Raw genomic sequence first — 15,526 nt, 5'->3', positions numbered from 1 at the left:
ATGAGCTCACGGCGCGGCCCGGCGGAAGCTCTGCGGGCGGGAGGCCGGGCGGGGCCGGGGCCGCCGGGCCGCGCTGCCCGCGGAGCGCCATGAGCGGGGCCGGCCCCGCGTCCCCCGGCCGCGGCGCCGACAGGAGACGGGACTCGCCGGCCGCCGGGTCCCCGATCCAGCCCATCATAAAGGGTAAGGAGGGAGCGCTGCGAGCCCCCAGAGGTGCCGAGCCCGCTGTGTGACCTCGCGGCACGGGGGCCCCAGGAGCGGCTGCGGTGCCCCGGGACCCCCAGGGCCGGGCCAGCTCTCCGGGATCCCTCCAGCCCTCCGCCCAGCCCTCAGCGTGTGCCGGGCTCTGAAGCCGGACACCTGGGAGGCTTAGCTGGCTTTCGTCTCAGAACTGGAAACCAGCGCGGCTCTGTATTTTCTCGGGGAGCCGAGTCGGCCACCGAGGACCTTGCCACGGGCATGGAGATTCCTAGGAAGTTCTTACTTTTGGTGTTGTTCACCCAAGTTTTGTCGTGGTTAATCCCTGCTCAGAAGCGTTTGGACTGGGTAGAGTGGCTTAGCCCATGCATGATTTGCTGCAATCATGACTTTCCCGAATTTCTAAATAATCGTTCTGTACCATTTTGAACGTGGTGGGGTTCAGGGTGTTGAACAAACACAGGTGGATGCAGTAGAGCCACAGGGCAGGAGTATGCATCCTTTAGATGGCAGTGCCACCTGAAAGTCTTTTTTTGGGACTACATTGTCTACTTCTTGAAACAGCATTTGCTATGCTCTCACAGTGCTTTTCAATTCAGCAGCCTTTTTCTTAGTGACACATGAGCCTGTTTCTCCACATATACTTAAATAGTAAATACTCTTTTCCAAGACTAAATTTCAAGTCTGGCCCTAGAATACAAGAAAATGCTGACAGTTTTCCTTTGTAGTGAGGATTCCTCCTGTGTCTTGCTGCAGAAGACTCCCATACTTACTCTGTGGATCTCTGTTAAGCTGCAGCATTTAGCTCTGGTCTTTTACCAACACTGACAATCAGATATGGAAGCTGTACTGAAGAGGATTGAGACAAAGGATGCTGAGCGGCAGAGGAAAGCGTTCACCTTCACAGAAAGGTGTCTTTGGCATCTGGAATACTGGTTCATTGTGTTTTATCTAAGCTGGCAGTTTGCTGGATACATAGGTCACCCTACAATTTCTCTGCTGGTGCTCTTTTGGTTTTGTATGAGCTTGGTGAGCAATAGTCCTTCCTTACACTGAGAAACAGTGTGCTGCCTGTGTTGTGTTGCCTGGTTTGAGAGTAAGAGAAAAACTAAAATTCTGGCTTTCATTAATTTTCTAGATGTTGGGGAAGTCTATTCAAGACTGCTGGATCACCGACCAGTAATTCAGGGAGAAATACGTTACTTTGTTAAAGAATTTGAAGTAAGTATTTGTATCTTACTGGATGCTGGCAGGGTCTGAAACTTTGACAGCTTTAGCATCTTTTTAGATATAATAGTAGGTACAGAACTACAGAACTGTCTTCAAAAGGGCTCGACATGGATTTTTTTTTCCCAAAATAATACACCTGTAGTATACATTTGCATCTTTAGCAAACAAGGCAGTAATTTAGGTCTTTTTCTTTTAAAATTTTTGAAAATAAATGTGGATTTTGGGGGATTTTTTCCCTGCAGAAGTCTGGCAAGAATTTTGATGTAGGAGAATAATGTAGTCCTAACATCTTAGAGAAGTCTCGTTGGTTCAAGGAAAGTATTGTTGGCCAGTGTAGGTTTGCATCTTTTTGAGAAGCTACTTTATGCCTCAGCTCGATTCAGCTAGCACAATTGTATTTTTATTTCCTTTGATTTTCATTACACAAGGGAAAGCTATACTATTGGAAGAGAAGAGGAACACTTTCTGCAAAGTAATAAAATCATTAAAAATTGAATAAATGTTATTTGATTTGCTGCAAATAAGGCTAAAGTACTGAATGTGTAGAAGTACTTGTGTACAGCTTTGCCTGGAAAGTATAATTTGGTTTCCACAAGATGGCAGCAAAAATTTAGAAAATTTTAATCCTATGCCAGCAAAAGGCTGTTTCTGTATGGATTTTCTTTCTTACAGAATGTGGAATTTAAAAATGTAACTGAAAATGCAGCTACACCTCAAAATACCAGTATGCAGACCTGATTTGAATTACATTTAAAATGTCTTTCCCCCTCACCCCCCCAACAACCTAGATTGTAGCTTATATTTCAAGCAGGTCTATTTTGTCTCTGCTGGTTTAGCAAAATATGGATATGAAATAAGCTCTCACCAGATCTGTATCATATGGGCTTGAGAGTCATAAGAAGTTATTTCTTTTCTCTGCTTTCCCTAACTAAGCTGTAGCATACAGTAAGTTTTAAATGTAGTGACATTAAAACAGTAGTTTTAAATGTCATTCCACAGGAAGGAAAATGTTAAACTCCTAGACAAAATTCGAACTTATATCTTTAGGCTGATTATTCATGTATTTGTCTCATTTCACCTGAAGTCTTGTTCTGTTCTTAGACAAATGTAATACATTCTTAGATCTTTTATTGAAATTTAGTTACTGGTTTATACTTTTATCGGGGGAAAACAGCAAAGTAGAGGATTGTTTAAACTTTTGCAACTTAGAATTTCTTGTAAGTGAGCTTAGGACCACCAGCACCCAAAAATTCCACTTGTTTCTAACTTTGAGATATGGTCTTATATTTTCAATGATTAGCACCTAGTGTGCAAGGAATGGAGATTTCCACTCAGGAAATCTGGAGCCTGTTTTATTAAGGAGTTTTGCTTGTCTGTCACTGTTTCTGAAGTTTTAAAACGGGTGTGGTGATCCCTGTCCCACTTCATGTGATAGACTATTTATTGTTTATGTAGAGTTTTTATCTAAAGTAAAATGCTGGTGAAATTCGAAGTGGGGATAGTGCTGTGGCTTCAGAAAAATGGATTATTGTAAATTTAGACAATAAGATTATAATTAGAGTACTTGTAATTAATCATGATCAGTAGTGATCTAGAAGAGCTGCCTCTTTAGTCAACTGTGTTAGACTATTTTTTAGTCAACTTCATTGCTTTATTTCAGTTAAAACAATTTTACTTGCATTGTTTTCACCTCCTGCCATACTAAATGTGGAAGGTCAGACATCAAGCAAGCAGAATCACTACTATGTTATCTCTCAGTAACTTCATTTTTGAATTATAAAAATGAAATGCTTTCAAGCTCTGTGCCTCTCTGTTGTTTTAGAGATGCTGTAAATTATCTATACAAAACAAGACATTTTCCCCACGGTGTGTAGATAGTTAGTACTGCCTTTTCTCACAAGGGCCAGAGGAGTCATTCAAAGGATTTTTGTAATTTAATGTGGAGAGTGGAACATTGCTCTCTTTTTTTGGCAATTTTATCTTTGTTGTTAAATAAGTAAAGTAACACTTCAGTAGACAATGGTCTAGTCTTTGAGATAAAGCTATTAGTTTTTCAACTGGGAAACCATCTCTAATTTGTGAAGTGGAATTCTTTGCTAGCTACTGAATTTCTTTCATTTTTGTGGCAGGAAAAACGTGGCCTCCGAGAACTGCGAGTACTTGAAAATCTCAAAAATACGATCTTTGAAACAAATGAACGTGTTCTTCCCAAGTGTGAGCAGGCAATGCAGGACAATTTGAGTGAAACCTTCAAGAGATGTAAGTAGGTTGTTTCTTACTGCTCTTGGTGCATCATTTTGAGGCATCAAAATTTAAATAGTTTGGATTCAAAGTATGATTTGTTAAAAAATTATTACATTTTAGTAATTTTATATGCTTTATGTGCATAGTTCTCACTTCTGTACAACTTTAAAAGGAAAACAACAGAGATGTTTTCTGATATGTAGTAGTCCAGCCAATCAGCTCTTGCTAAGGTTACATTAAAAGTTTTTTGTTGTTTAAGTAGTAGCTGTTTCAGCTTGTTCTTTTCCTGTTCACTTGGAAATAGTGCTCCCCATTGACTAAAGCTATGGACAAAATTTCAGTTTCCTGGTTTGTTGGAAGCATGCTGTGAGGTGAACTTCAAGTTTCTTAATTTTCCCACAGGAGTGCATACTCCTGTCTCCCTTAAATTACTTAAAACAAAACTTTCTGCTGTATAGCTGTGAAATTTTATATTATTATTATTCAGTCACAATTTGGGAAGTAATAATAATTGCATGCTAATCTTAGTTTCATCCTTATTAATATATTTCTTTACTGCTCAGATTTTAAAAGAATGTTTGAAATTTGTACTACTTTTGAAGTGGCTTTTTTTCTTACTCATTTAGCAGGATGACTTCTTCACAAGAGAAGAAAAAGTGGGTACACAGCTTTAGCTGCCAAATTTATGCAGTTTAAATGTGCCTCTGTGGGTTTTGTTATAATTTATGTGTGGCATGTTGTATAAGCATTTAATTTCCTATAACTTATTTATATGGCATCTGGCATATGCAGAATAGCAAATGGTAGATGGTGCTTTGCACACCAAAAGGATTGCAGGAAAACATTGAAACTTTAAATTTAGTCATGCAAATAAGGCATACTAATACCATCTATCTGGGGTGAACCTTCAATGCTGCTCCCTGACTTTTTCATGGTCAAATGTGCAGTACATCTTCAGTAACAGAATCCCAGAATAGTTGAGGTGGGAAGGGATCTCTGCAGGTCATGTCCAACCTCCCTGTTCAAGCAGCAGCAGCTTGAGCCAGTTGTCCAGGACTGCATCCAGTTGCTGCTTGGGAAAGTGGTGTATTTCATTCTGTGTTAAAATTGTGTTTAATAAGTTAGGAGGGGGATGGGGGGGAAGTGTGTGGCAATACAGTTCCTATTTCCATTGACAAGTTTTCCCAGGCTTAGTCTGGGAGAGAAGAGATGGACTTCAGCATAAAGATGTTGTATATATGGAGTCTATACATAGCTGATGGGGAAAAAATAAAGAAAAAAAAAAAAAGCCTAACTAACTTAGGAGTTAGAGTTTGATCACCTGTTTCTACTTACTGACTTGAGAGTGGTTTTTGATGTCTGCTGAGGTGCTGAGTGGTGCACTCCAGCTCATAAGCAGCACTAAGAGTACGGGCACAAGAGGACCTCACTGTCTTCCTGCTTTTGGCTTCTAGAACATACAGAGGCTGAACTCTGCAATAAGCCTGCTTGCTTTTATAAGTGTTAAATTTGTAAGTGTAAAACATTTTCTGCAAGTACAGTTGACTCTTTGGCAGAGTTAAGTGACACAGTGGAATATAATCTTCAACTTGCAACAGCCTTGCATCTTCTAAATCCCTTTCAGGCAAGTTTCTTTGATTTCCAACAGCAGACTGATCTACTGCAATTTGTTGTTTCAGTGCAAGCTGCCAATGCTATGATCCATAGACTCCAAGAGAGGGAGTGTGAAACAAGAAAGGTAAAGTATGGATGGATAGATTTCTATTTTGTGATCCAAGAGTCTTGTGCTTCACAGCAAGTTTGGCTGCCTTAAGTATAGCAAACTTAAACACATATTTTTCTATACCTTATATACTGGCAGCAAAACTTCTTTTGGGGTGATTTCTGCACTTATAAAATGCTCACTGCAAAGTTAATGGATCTAGCTAACTCCTTCTACAATCTCCTGATCTATGGAAACTTTTTATTTCCTTTGCTTTATTTTCCTTCTAGCTCAGACTATAACATTTGTCGCATACAGGGAAAACTTAAATATAAAAAAAAGCTTATTTTCTGTGGAACAAAAAACATCTACCAACCTACCAGAATGGAAATGTAAATCTTTCCTAGTTAGCTGAGAACATTGACCATATTATATATATTGCTTGTTGAAAAGGAAGTGGTTTTTTTTCACTTGTGGATGGGTTATTTAATGAAGAGGTATATTATAGGAACATGCGAATCATTGGAACCTTTTCAGTTGGCTACACTTTGTTTATTTGAAATACATGGGCTCTGAATCTAAAACCTGGAAAAGTATACAAGAAATTAGTTTAATGTATTCCAATTACTACTTCTTTATTATATTCCTGTGTTATCTCTTTACTTGCAAAATGCTGTTGACTATAATTTAGTTCAGGAAAAACCAAAGACATTTCCATGGCCATCAAGCTAAACAGGCTGTGCATTCATGGATGTAAGCTGATAGTCATGTTTTTCTTTCCTTTTTTGCAACTGATGAAGATGGGCAGTTGCAATTGAATACTGGTACTGGGCAACACACACGTCTGAGCCTGACAGAGTTTGCTTGTGTCTGACACTAGAGTAGATACTCAGAGAGGTAGGAAATTCTTACAGTTCTGCTACTGTTTGTTTGAAGTTTTAAACTTTAATAAGAAATTTATAACTTAGAAAATGAACAGTCATTTAGTAAGAATGGTGACTGTTCTTTTTGAAAAATATTAGCTGTATGCTTCCAGTATTATTTTTTTTTACTGTGTAGTGGAAGAGTAGTTACAGGTATCCAGGAATCATAGCATTTCTTAATGTTTTCATAGTACAACTTTCTGTATTGAAACTTTCCAAATAGGAGTAGTAACGTGTAGGTAACTTTTTAAAAAATAAAGGTAAAAGTTATCATTGTAGTGCAGTCACTTGAGGAGAAATACCTTTTCCTTACTTTTCTGAAATGATGTGTTCTGAAAAAATAATGAGATTTTGGCAGAATGTAGCATCAGGCTTGGTTCGGTGATGTGTAATTGCCTCAAAAAGTGTTTGAAATGCCAATGTTTCAAAACCTGTTTAATACAAAGTAGTGTATCAGTCAAACTGTTAGTGGGCACTAGTGTATCTTCTCAGGAGATGTTACTGTATTGAGTGCAAACAAAATGGATCTTGGCATAATGTTGTTAAAGTGTATCAAATGCTGCACTGAAAAAAGTTGTGTATTTAGCCCATGCTGTGTGATCTTGAAGAACAGCAGAGAGTGTGTAAGAATATATAAATGGGTTCCCAGTGCCATTAGTTGACAAAAATACCACACATAAGAAATAGTTATTGTTGATACGCTGAAAAGGAGAGGGGCTAAAAAAAGAAGGATTAATCCTCTGTTTTGCTGGGAGATGGAGCAAATGGAAGAACAACTGCCTAGATTTATTTTGGCTTCTACACTTGTAATATAAAGGGGCCAGACTGTCAATACAACTTGCAAGCAATCCACAGAATTACATTGTGTTTTGTTATGTGCATTGGATGTGTGTATGATCTCTTTTTCTAGATATCTAGACTTTTTTTTTTTTTTTTCTTTTCAAGATAAGATAGTGAATGGAATTAGACTTAGCAGAAGCCAAGCAGTAGGAAAATGTGAGGGGAAAAATAACTTATTTGTAAAGGAAGACATTAATCACAGTGAGAGCTAGCTGGCTAAAGCAAAAACACTATCTGCCAGTTTCAAAACATTTAATATCTCTGTTATTGTATTTTATAGAAACAGCATCATCGCTAACACAATCACATTAATAATCTTGCAGACATTTTACCACTTGTTTTGGATTGGCAATACAAAAATAAATGTTTTCTTTTTAGTTTCCCTTTTCCATATGTTTTCTTGCTAGTTTCCAGATACTTTAACATTATGTAGCTCTCATTAACCCCCCCTGTTTTACTATGGAAATGATTGTTAAAAGCTTCCTGTTTTCCTCCTGTCAGCTTCAGGCAGACAAGGTGATGGCTCGTGAGGAGAAGTGCATTGCCCACTGGGAGGAGTTCATGAAAGAACAGCAGAAGAAACGTGCGGAGGTGGATGAAGAGCACAGAAAAGCTATGGAGCGCCTCAAAGAGCAGTATTCTGAGATGGAGAAGGAACTGGCCAAATACGCTTCTTTTTAAGACCTTTTTCAATAATGCTGGATTTGTGCCATGCTCAGTTGCTTCTGACTTAAATTGAGGTTCTTTTGGAAAGCTGAAGCTGATAGAAAAAAGGAGAATTTCCTCTACAGGCTTAGTACAGGAAGAAAAGGTTTGCATACTTTTAACTTAAGTGCCTATCTATGCTTTTTTGGTTGAGGGCAGGTGGAATGCCAGTATTTCTTTCTTTGTTGGAAGGTGGAACTGGAAATTGTGTGACTACATCAAGCTCAGGGAGTTGCAAACTGGAGTTCTCTCCCATCGGCAGAGTTTCATATCATTTGGGAAAACAGAGACTAATGTAATATCAACTATCCTGGTGTGCAGCCACAGCCCTTTCCCAAAAAGTGAGCTGATGGATTCCAGCCAATGGTTAGCTGAGAATTTACTGGGAAAACTATATTCTGCTTGTAGATTTCAAGAAAATAAACTTGTCTTATGGAATATTTTGCTTTGAAGATTAACCAGTGAAAGATCTCAACAGAATTGTATTGTAATTCAAACTTTTGGGTTGAATGTTCAGTATTATGAAGGAGAGTTGCAATTTGAATGGTTTTTGTTAACATAAAAATTGTAAGGTAAGCTTGGTCGACAGTTCCTTTTTTTTCTCCCTGTAAATGTCTCAGGCATCTCTTTTACTGTTCTAAGCAAAGCCAAAACAAGCCAAAAAAGTAATCATGAGAAGCATATCAGTCTTTGTATTAGCTTTGTAGCTAGTACAGTTTTACCTTAAATATTTGGCATGCTGTTGGTTTACTTAGGATAAGCTTGTCAGAACTTTATGAAGCAATTGAGGCAAGATTTTTGTTTCTTTATCAGCATAACAAATGAGCAGATTAGTGGTTAAATGCCTGTAGTACTGATCTGTTTTCTTACCAACTTTTATAGCGTATGTGAAATACGCTCCTGCACTGCTTTCCTTTATCCCAAACTTGCAGTTACCAGCAGTGTAACTGAAGAAGTAACTCAATCAGTTCATGAACCAAGGAAAACGAGACATAGTACCTTAATGAAATTTGCTGCAAGCTAACCGTTAGTGCAGGAAATATCTTTCCATAATTTAGCTGGTGTCCAATGTAGAATGGAAACAGGTAAAAATAAACAGAATTTACCCCCTTTACCTGTATTGCAGCAGTAATATACCAACAAGGGTTGCTTGTGTAGGTTTATGGCTTGGTTTCAAGGCTCCGTTCCTGGCAGCATGTTGATAGTGTGATTAAAGTTAGTGGAGGAGATGGAATAAGTATTTGAGATTTCTTTCAATAACACTGAATTCCTGCCAAGCTGCTCTGCCTGCTACCATGGGCCCAACAGCTTCATCAATCATCATTGTGCATCTGGACTGAAAAGATGATTTGCCAGCACCGGAGCATGCTGGAATGTTGTTAATTCTCTTTTCTGAATGGAAAAACCTAGATGTCTCAAAAGGATCCCACACATGAAAAATAGGAAAGCCTCTTTTTTGAACAACTCTTGTCTGAATAGAGAGTGACTTCTGTAATATTTCTCAGCTTGTGTACCCGTGATGAATGTTATAACTAAGCTCAGACTTTTCATTTAAAAAGAAAAAAATTAGTTCTTGCCTGTCTTTAGAATTGGGTGTGGAATAGTTTTGTTTGGAGCACAGACTGGAAGTGGCGTCTCTTACTAAATTATTTGATGTATATGTGCTCAAAGCCCAAATATCTTTCTAACAAAATGCATTTAACTGCATTCTGAATTAATTTTTATTTTTGCACTGATAATTTTTATTAAGATTTAGATACCTAAATAACTGTGCACTGGACCTGTAGGTTTTAGGATTTCGTCAATTTGAAGGTTCATAAGCAATGATGCAAGTGTTACAAGTTGGATATTCACTGGAAAATAAAGTGGTATTTCCAAAACCTGTGACGTGTGCTCCTGATTTTTTTGAAAGCTTCTTAAGTGCTAGCACTGAAAACCGGAGCATGCTGGAATGTTGTTCCGGTGTTCCTCTTTCAGAATGTTTTATGCTGGAGATCATTTGAAAGTTCACTTCTTCAAAATGTGTCTACCCTCTTGGTCAATGTTATTCATTGTGGGGACTAAATGAAAATTGTCTGTTCCTAAAATAATTTCATTTAGTAACTTTCACCTTTTATTGCATGCTATGCTTTAGGTGCTTGGAAAAGCTTAATCATCTTTGAAGCAACTTGCCGACGTTTGTAGGTAAACCTATTTTTCTGCCCAAATGCTTAAAAAAATCTCAACCAATACCTGATGTGTCCAATACTAGCTCAGTATGTCTGACTCATAAAGATTCCTATCTATAGCATTTTTTTATCAAAGTGGGACTATGGTCTGTCTGGGCCCAGTATTCCTCCACAGTGAAACTTTCTTTGCAAAATTCCAGATTTTGTTATTCACAGTCTCAGCTATTTGGCAGAAATAGAAAAATCAATAGTTCAATAGTTGGTTTTATGCAGTTGGTGCATGAAGGAAGTGTTTCACATTATACTTGCAATTTTACATTACTGGATTCCATAGTTTTAAAAATCTTGAGGCTTTATTTTATCCCTGTTAAACCTGATAGAAGTTTGCATTGGATTCCAATAGGAGTTGAAAAAAGTCATCAGTATTAAGTTAACTTCTAGGATGAAAGTTGAGTTTTGCAATCCTTTTTGTACCAGACTATGTGTATAACTTTTTGTTTAACTATTAGTGCTGCTTATTTTGCTGAAATGTTCTTCGGAACTGAAAGCGGGGTTGAATGCCTTGTAACCACTGGAATATTTTCCTAGTCTTTCTGTTCTAATGAGTACATAGCAAGAAGCTGGTGTCTTCCTTGGAACTGCTGTATGAAATCTGCCCCTGCTTAGGAGCAATAACAAATAGAGGAACTGAAGAGGTATTTAAGGGTTTGGGGTTTCTTTAACTACCTTATATTAACAATGAACCTAAGAAGTGCTGTTCTTCTTGGAATGTTTTATATCTAAAGCCTTCCATATTGTTTTATTCCTAGGAATGAGGGACAATGCTGTTTTGTATGTTCCTCCTCTGCTTCTTTTCATGGTGACACTAGGTAATACAAGTTAAAGAAAAGGTAGATTGTTACTACTGGAACATCACATCTTCTCTGATAATTTATGGCTTGTTAGATCTTTCCTCAAAAATTGTGGTTTTTTTCCAGAAGTCAAACTATACAGCAGATACATGGCATAATCAGGCAGTGAATTCAATCAGTTCACTGCTGAGTTGAAAAATGCTGAATAGTCTCAAGGGTGTGGATTCTGAGGTTGGCAGCAGTTCCCCAGCAGATGTCAGTGTAGTCTGGAGAAGGAGCATGAGGAAGTCTGGTTTTATACGAGGTATGAAACGTAAATACTGCTGTTCAGTTGTAACACAGTGTTTTGTGTAAAAGACATTTGATGAATGAAGCTGCACACTTTATAATGTAAAGTGACACTGCTTACCAGTGGCTGCTGCAAGTGGCATTTGCCCCATTAGAACAGGACACTTTCAAAATTATTTATGTAACATGCTGATGTGAACAATGTTGTCTGCAGTTCTTTTGCATTCTAATTAAAATTTATTATAATCTCCGATTAGACTTAAATGTTGGACATTAAAACTTTCAAGAGCTGCATTCTAACACTACTGTTGGTTTTAGTGGATCAGGTTTTCTGAAGATTTGATGCAAATTTTAAGCTTATTGAAGGAGATTATGCCATAAAAAGGAAATGGGCTCTTCTGCAAATAAAATTTTTGAACCAAATTACTGTACCACACATTTTTAAAACAGGCCAGTTATTTTAATTGGTTATGATGAAATGAACTTCTCAGAGTGTTTAAAGATGCAGTATGCCTAGTGCTGTTGGCCAAGCTTCTGGTCTGTGTGTCAAGGTGCAGCAGAATTTGCAGGAAGATGGAATTGCAGCAGCTGTAGTAGGATTAATGATTACCACAACTTTCATGAATAGTTAATTAGTCAAAGATTGTTCCAAAAATCCAAATAATGTAGACACTTAAAAGAGAAGGCAGAAGTCAAAAAGCATCAGAGTCTATTTTGAAGCAATTAACAAAGGGAGTTTTCTAGGGGTCGAAAGAAATCCTGTAAAATACATTACTCCACATCCACGTACCTTCCAGTTCTGCAGAGTGTACAGTTTTGCATGCAGTACCTTGGTGGTTTGATGTATAAGCAATGAGCAAAGTAGGAACAAATTTACTCAAGACAATTGTGAGCATTAAAAAAGAAGAAAACCTTGCAGAAGTCCTGCTAGGGTGTAAAGCTGTAGCTTGGAAAATCTGGGGTCAGGCTTGTACTTCCTAACTAGAACTTGTGTAGAACTATCCAGCTAAGTTTCAGTTTGCCACCTTCTATGCTTTATCTGGGCCAAATCAGAACATAGGTGGTTCAGATTTTTGTTTAACCTCATTTTGTAGATGGTGAAGAAAAAGACAACCCTTTCAAGATGAGCTTTCAAGACAACTGTACTGAAGGGTGGACAATATTGCATGTTAAAACTCTAATTTATAGAACCTTGCATTTCCTCAGTCTTCCACTAATGACTCACTGGGTGGATACAAGGAGACCCGCAATTGAGTATATATATATATATTTTTTTTATTATTGTTTTTTATCAGACATTGCATTTGTGATGTAATGGAATTTAGTGGGAACCAAAGTACTATTTATGGCTTTTGCTGGGTACTCATTACGAACATTTTGAGATGGACATATTCTATAAATTTATCCAGCATTTCATGACATATGGTCCCAATAGTCTTTAATCTGGGGAAAAAAAAACCCAAAGCTTTGTTCTTGCTGCAGTAAATGTTGCAGGAACTGGGATGCATTTTTACTTGTCTTTGAATTGATAGTAAAATAAATTTGCCATCTTGATTTGGAAGGCCTGTGGGGTGGTCCCTAGTCAGTGCTTTCCCAAACTAGGACATGCAAGAATGCCTCTTGCTGCAGCGTGTTCTAGAATGTGCACAGCACTTTTCAGTAGCTTTAGCCCTGGGAAATTTAGTTCAGGATTGCTTGAGGTCATAGGAAGTCCTTTATGAGTGGACACAAGTTTGTCCTTTCCAGATGTTTTTAGCCCTCATTAAATAAATTCCGGTTCCTGAAAATCCCCTCTCCAGATGGCTCTAAATATGTTCCAATATTTACTATGTCAACTAGAAACCTTCTAAGCTGAATTACATAAATAGGAAATACTGTGCATCCTTCCAATGTACTGATTTGAAAGAAAATTTGGCATCATTTATTTACTAAACAATGAATGTTCAAAACTGTAAAGCAGAATTACAGTAGTATGCCTAGGTAGCAGCTTGGTTTCAATCAACAGTTAGCTTTTGGAATCCTAAGGAGTTAACTATCAAGCTGTCAAAGTCCTAAGGATTCAAAACTTTTTTTACAATAAGCAGCCTGCAATACATCGCCAGAGTGGAAAAAATTTTATGGAATCAAGAAGCACTTGAAGCTAACAGGACTGTGATATTTGTGTCTTGAGCAAGTTTAGAGATGCTCATTTTATCAGCAAATATGATTAGTTTGCTGTCTAGGGCACCTTTACAGGATACAAATACTGTTCAGATACCTAGCGTAGGACAGCACCTTTCTCTCATTTTGTTTAACACTTTTTTGTGTACCAATGTATCCAGGACAAGTGGGCCTAATCACTGGCTACCATCTCTAGTTGTAAAAAGACCCAAAAAACCAAAACACCAGATCTCAAAATATATACACATGTACTAAAAAAAAATGAATTTGGGGTGACCAGGATTCATTGTGTTTTGAAACTTTATTGCAGCTGTGACTTGCAGATGGTACAGCAAATGCAATTTCCTTTAAAACATCCAGAAAGAGATAGAATATCATGTAATAAAGCTGTCTAATTATTGACATTTGTTTCTCAGCCAGATGTTGAGTTAGGGGGGGAAATGGATGATGCAGCCCATTACATCAGGTTGTTGTACAGTTTGTATTTGCCACTGTTTGTATTTGCTGAGGTGGGCACCATCAGCACACGGTCACTAAATGCAAAAATCTTCCTTCAGTTTGCTTTCAGAGGATGCAAGCCCTTGAGAAATGTGTGCTGGTCAATCTGAAGCATGGAAAGCCATAGCAGAGTTCCTGCATGCTGTCCCTTAGTCCTTAAACCCCTCTCCCTTAGAAGAAATAGTACACCCTTTCCAGGCCCAATTTTACTTCAATCAAAAATTAAATGGAAATTGAAAAACTGTGAAAATTTACCCGTGCTAACTTTTTTTTTTTTTTGAAGTTTAACTGTGTTAAATTTTCACCATTATCTTTAGTCAAAATAAAGAAAGCAGCTCAAACTGAGCCCTTGTTCTTACAAGTCTCAGTCCTCATCATATTTTGCCTGTTGACACGTAGCTGGACTAGGACCACATACCTCTGTGAGGAGGTTATCCAGCAGCCATTGTATCAGTGCTACTGTAGCTCATTACCTCAGTGTGCTTCCTTTGAAAAGGCTGCCATAAAGAGAAACTTTAGCTGAAAACTATTTCCAAATAATTTTCACACGGTAAGGAATTATTCTTCATATATGATGTGATTTCCACGTGCACCTTCCTTCTGCTTTCAAGTTCCCAGGCTGGTTTGTCCCACAGAATCCAATAAAGAAAGTGTAATTTCTCCCTAGGGTCTTTTCTGGTCATGCTTGATATCACTTAACATAATGAGCTTTTTACTCTCACATCATAAAAGGTTTTGTTTGAAATGTCTCTTTTTTTTTTTTTTTCTTGTACTTCAACAAAAAGTGTTGCTTACATCCCTTCTAAAGAATGCTCTGAGTTATGTGAGATGTGGACATGTTGTCTGGGCCAACCCCTTATCTCTGCCAGATTCAAAAAGTCTGGTTCAGTACAGTGGCTTAGACTGCATGTTTTTATTTTGTTTTGTTTCTTTTAAAAATATGTATGTGTGTGTCTTGTTAAAAAACATTGCTGCCCCCATCTAGGAACAATGCAACACTCACATCATTTCCTGAAAGAATAGAGTTGGAAGGCAATTATCTACTCACCAAACAGGCTAAAACAACAGTTCCTGATATTCTTCTCAAATATTTCAACTTCCCAGGAATCCGGAAAAAATAATTCCATGAGACGGTGTTATGAATGAAGGTATGACATTTCAGTTTCCTTCACTTGGAATCAGACATCCAGAGGTAATAAATTACCATGTGCTTGGCACTGCTGGGAGGGGGGTCTGGCTGTGGCAAGTTGTTTTCCTTCCGAGCAGGAACAATGAAGTGCTTTTACATCCTCCTTTGTCCAGTGACAGGCAAAGGCTTCTTTCTTAATGAGCTTTCATTAGCAGTCACATGAATTGCACATAGAAGGAACAGGAACCTGATGGCAAAGTACCTTTATCAAATCAAATTTATTTAGAGATAGAAAGGTACAATAAAGACATTGTTGTCCCATTTTATCTATGTGAAGTAAAGCCAGTGACATGGTCTCAGAAATGTGCTGTACCAGGAAAACATGGGGAAAAAAAATGTGTGGTGACAAAGCATTTTTATTTCTTTCTTATGCTGTTATATTTCAGTGAGTGTCATTTTTACCAGCATTATCTTGGTCCAGTTTCTGTCACTCAGAAATGACTGCATCTGCTTTCTGGGTTCATTTTATGCCTCTTCCTTTTGTTTTGTTTTATTAATGCTTTTAATCATAATAATTGTTTTTGCAGGTT

The 15,526-nt window shown here is 37.9% G+C and overlaps 1 protein-coding gene across 1 annotated transcript; it reads left to right on the top strand.

Annotated features, from left to right (window-relative positions):
• The first annotated feature begins 16 nt into the window (after positions 1 to 16).
• On the top strand, positions 17 to 9,722 carry BLOC1S5 (biogenesis of lysosomal organelles complex 1 subunit 5). Its single transcript, XM_002198077.6, has 5 exons — positions 17 to 183; positions 1,337 to 1,419; positions 3,558 to 3,687; positions 5,352 to 5,410; positions 7,639 to 9,722. Exons 1-5 carry the CDS (start codon positions 90 to 92, stop codon positions 7,816 to 7,818), a joined length of 546 nt encoding a protein of 181 aa, XP_002198113.4. The 5' UTR covers positions 17 to 89; the 3' UTR covers positions 7,819 to 9,722.
• The last annotated feature ends 5,804 nt before the right edge of the window (positions 9,723 to 15,526 follow it).

The sequence above is a fragment of the Taeniopygia guttata genome, chromosome 2, assembly GCF_048771995.1.
Source record: "Taeniopygia guttata chromosome 2, bTaeGut7.mat, whole genome shotgun sequence".
NCBI lineage: Eukaryota > Metazoa > Chordata > Aves > Passeriformes > Estrildidae > Taeniopygia > Taeniopygia guttata.
This window is presented reverse-complemented; position numbering and strand designations above follow the sequence as displayed.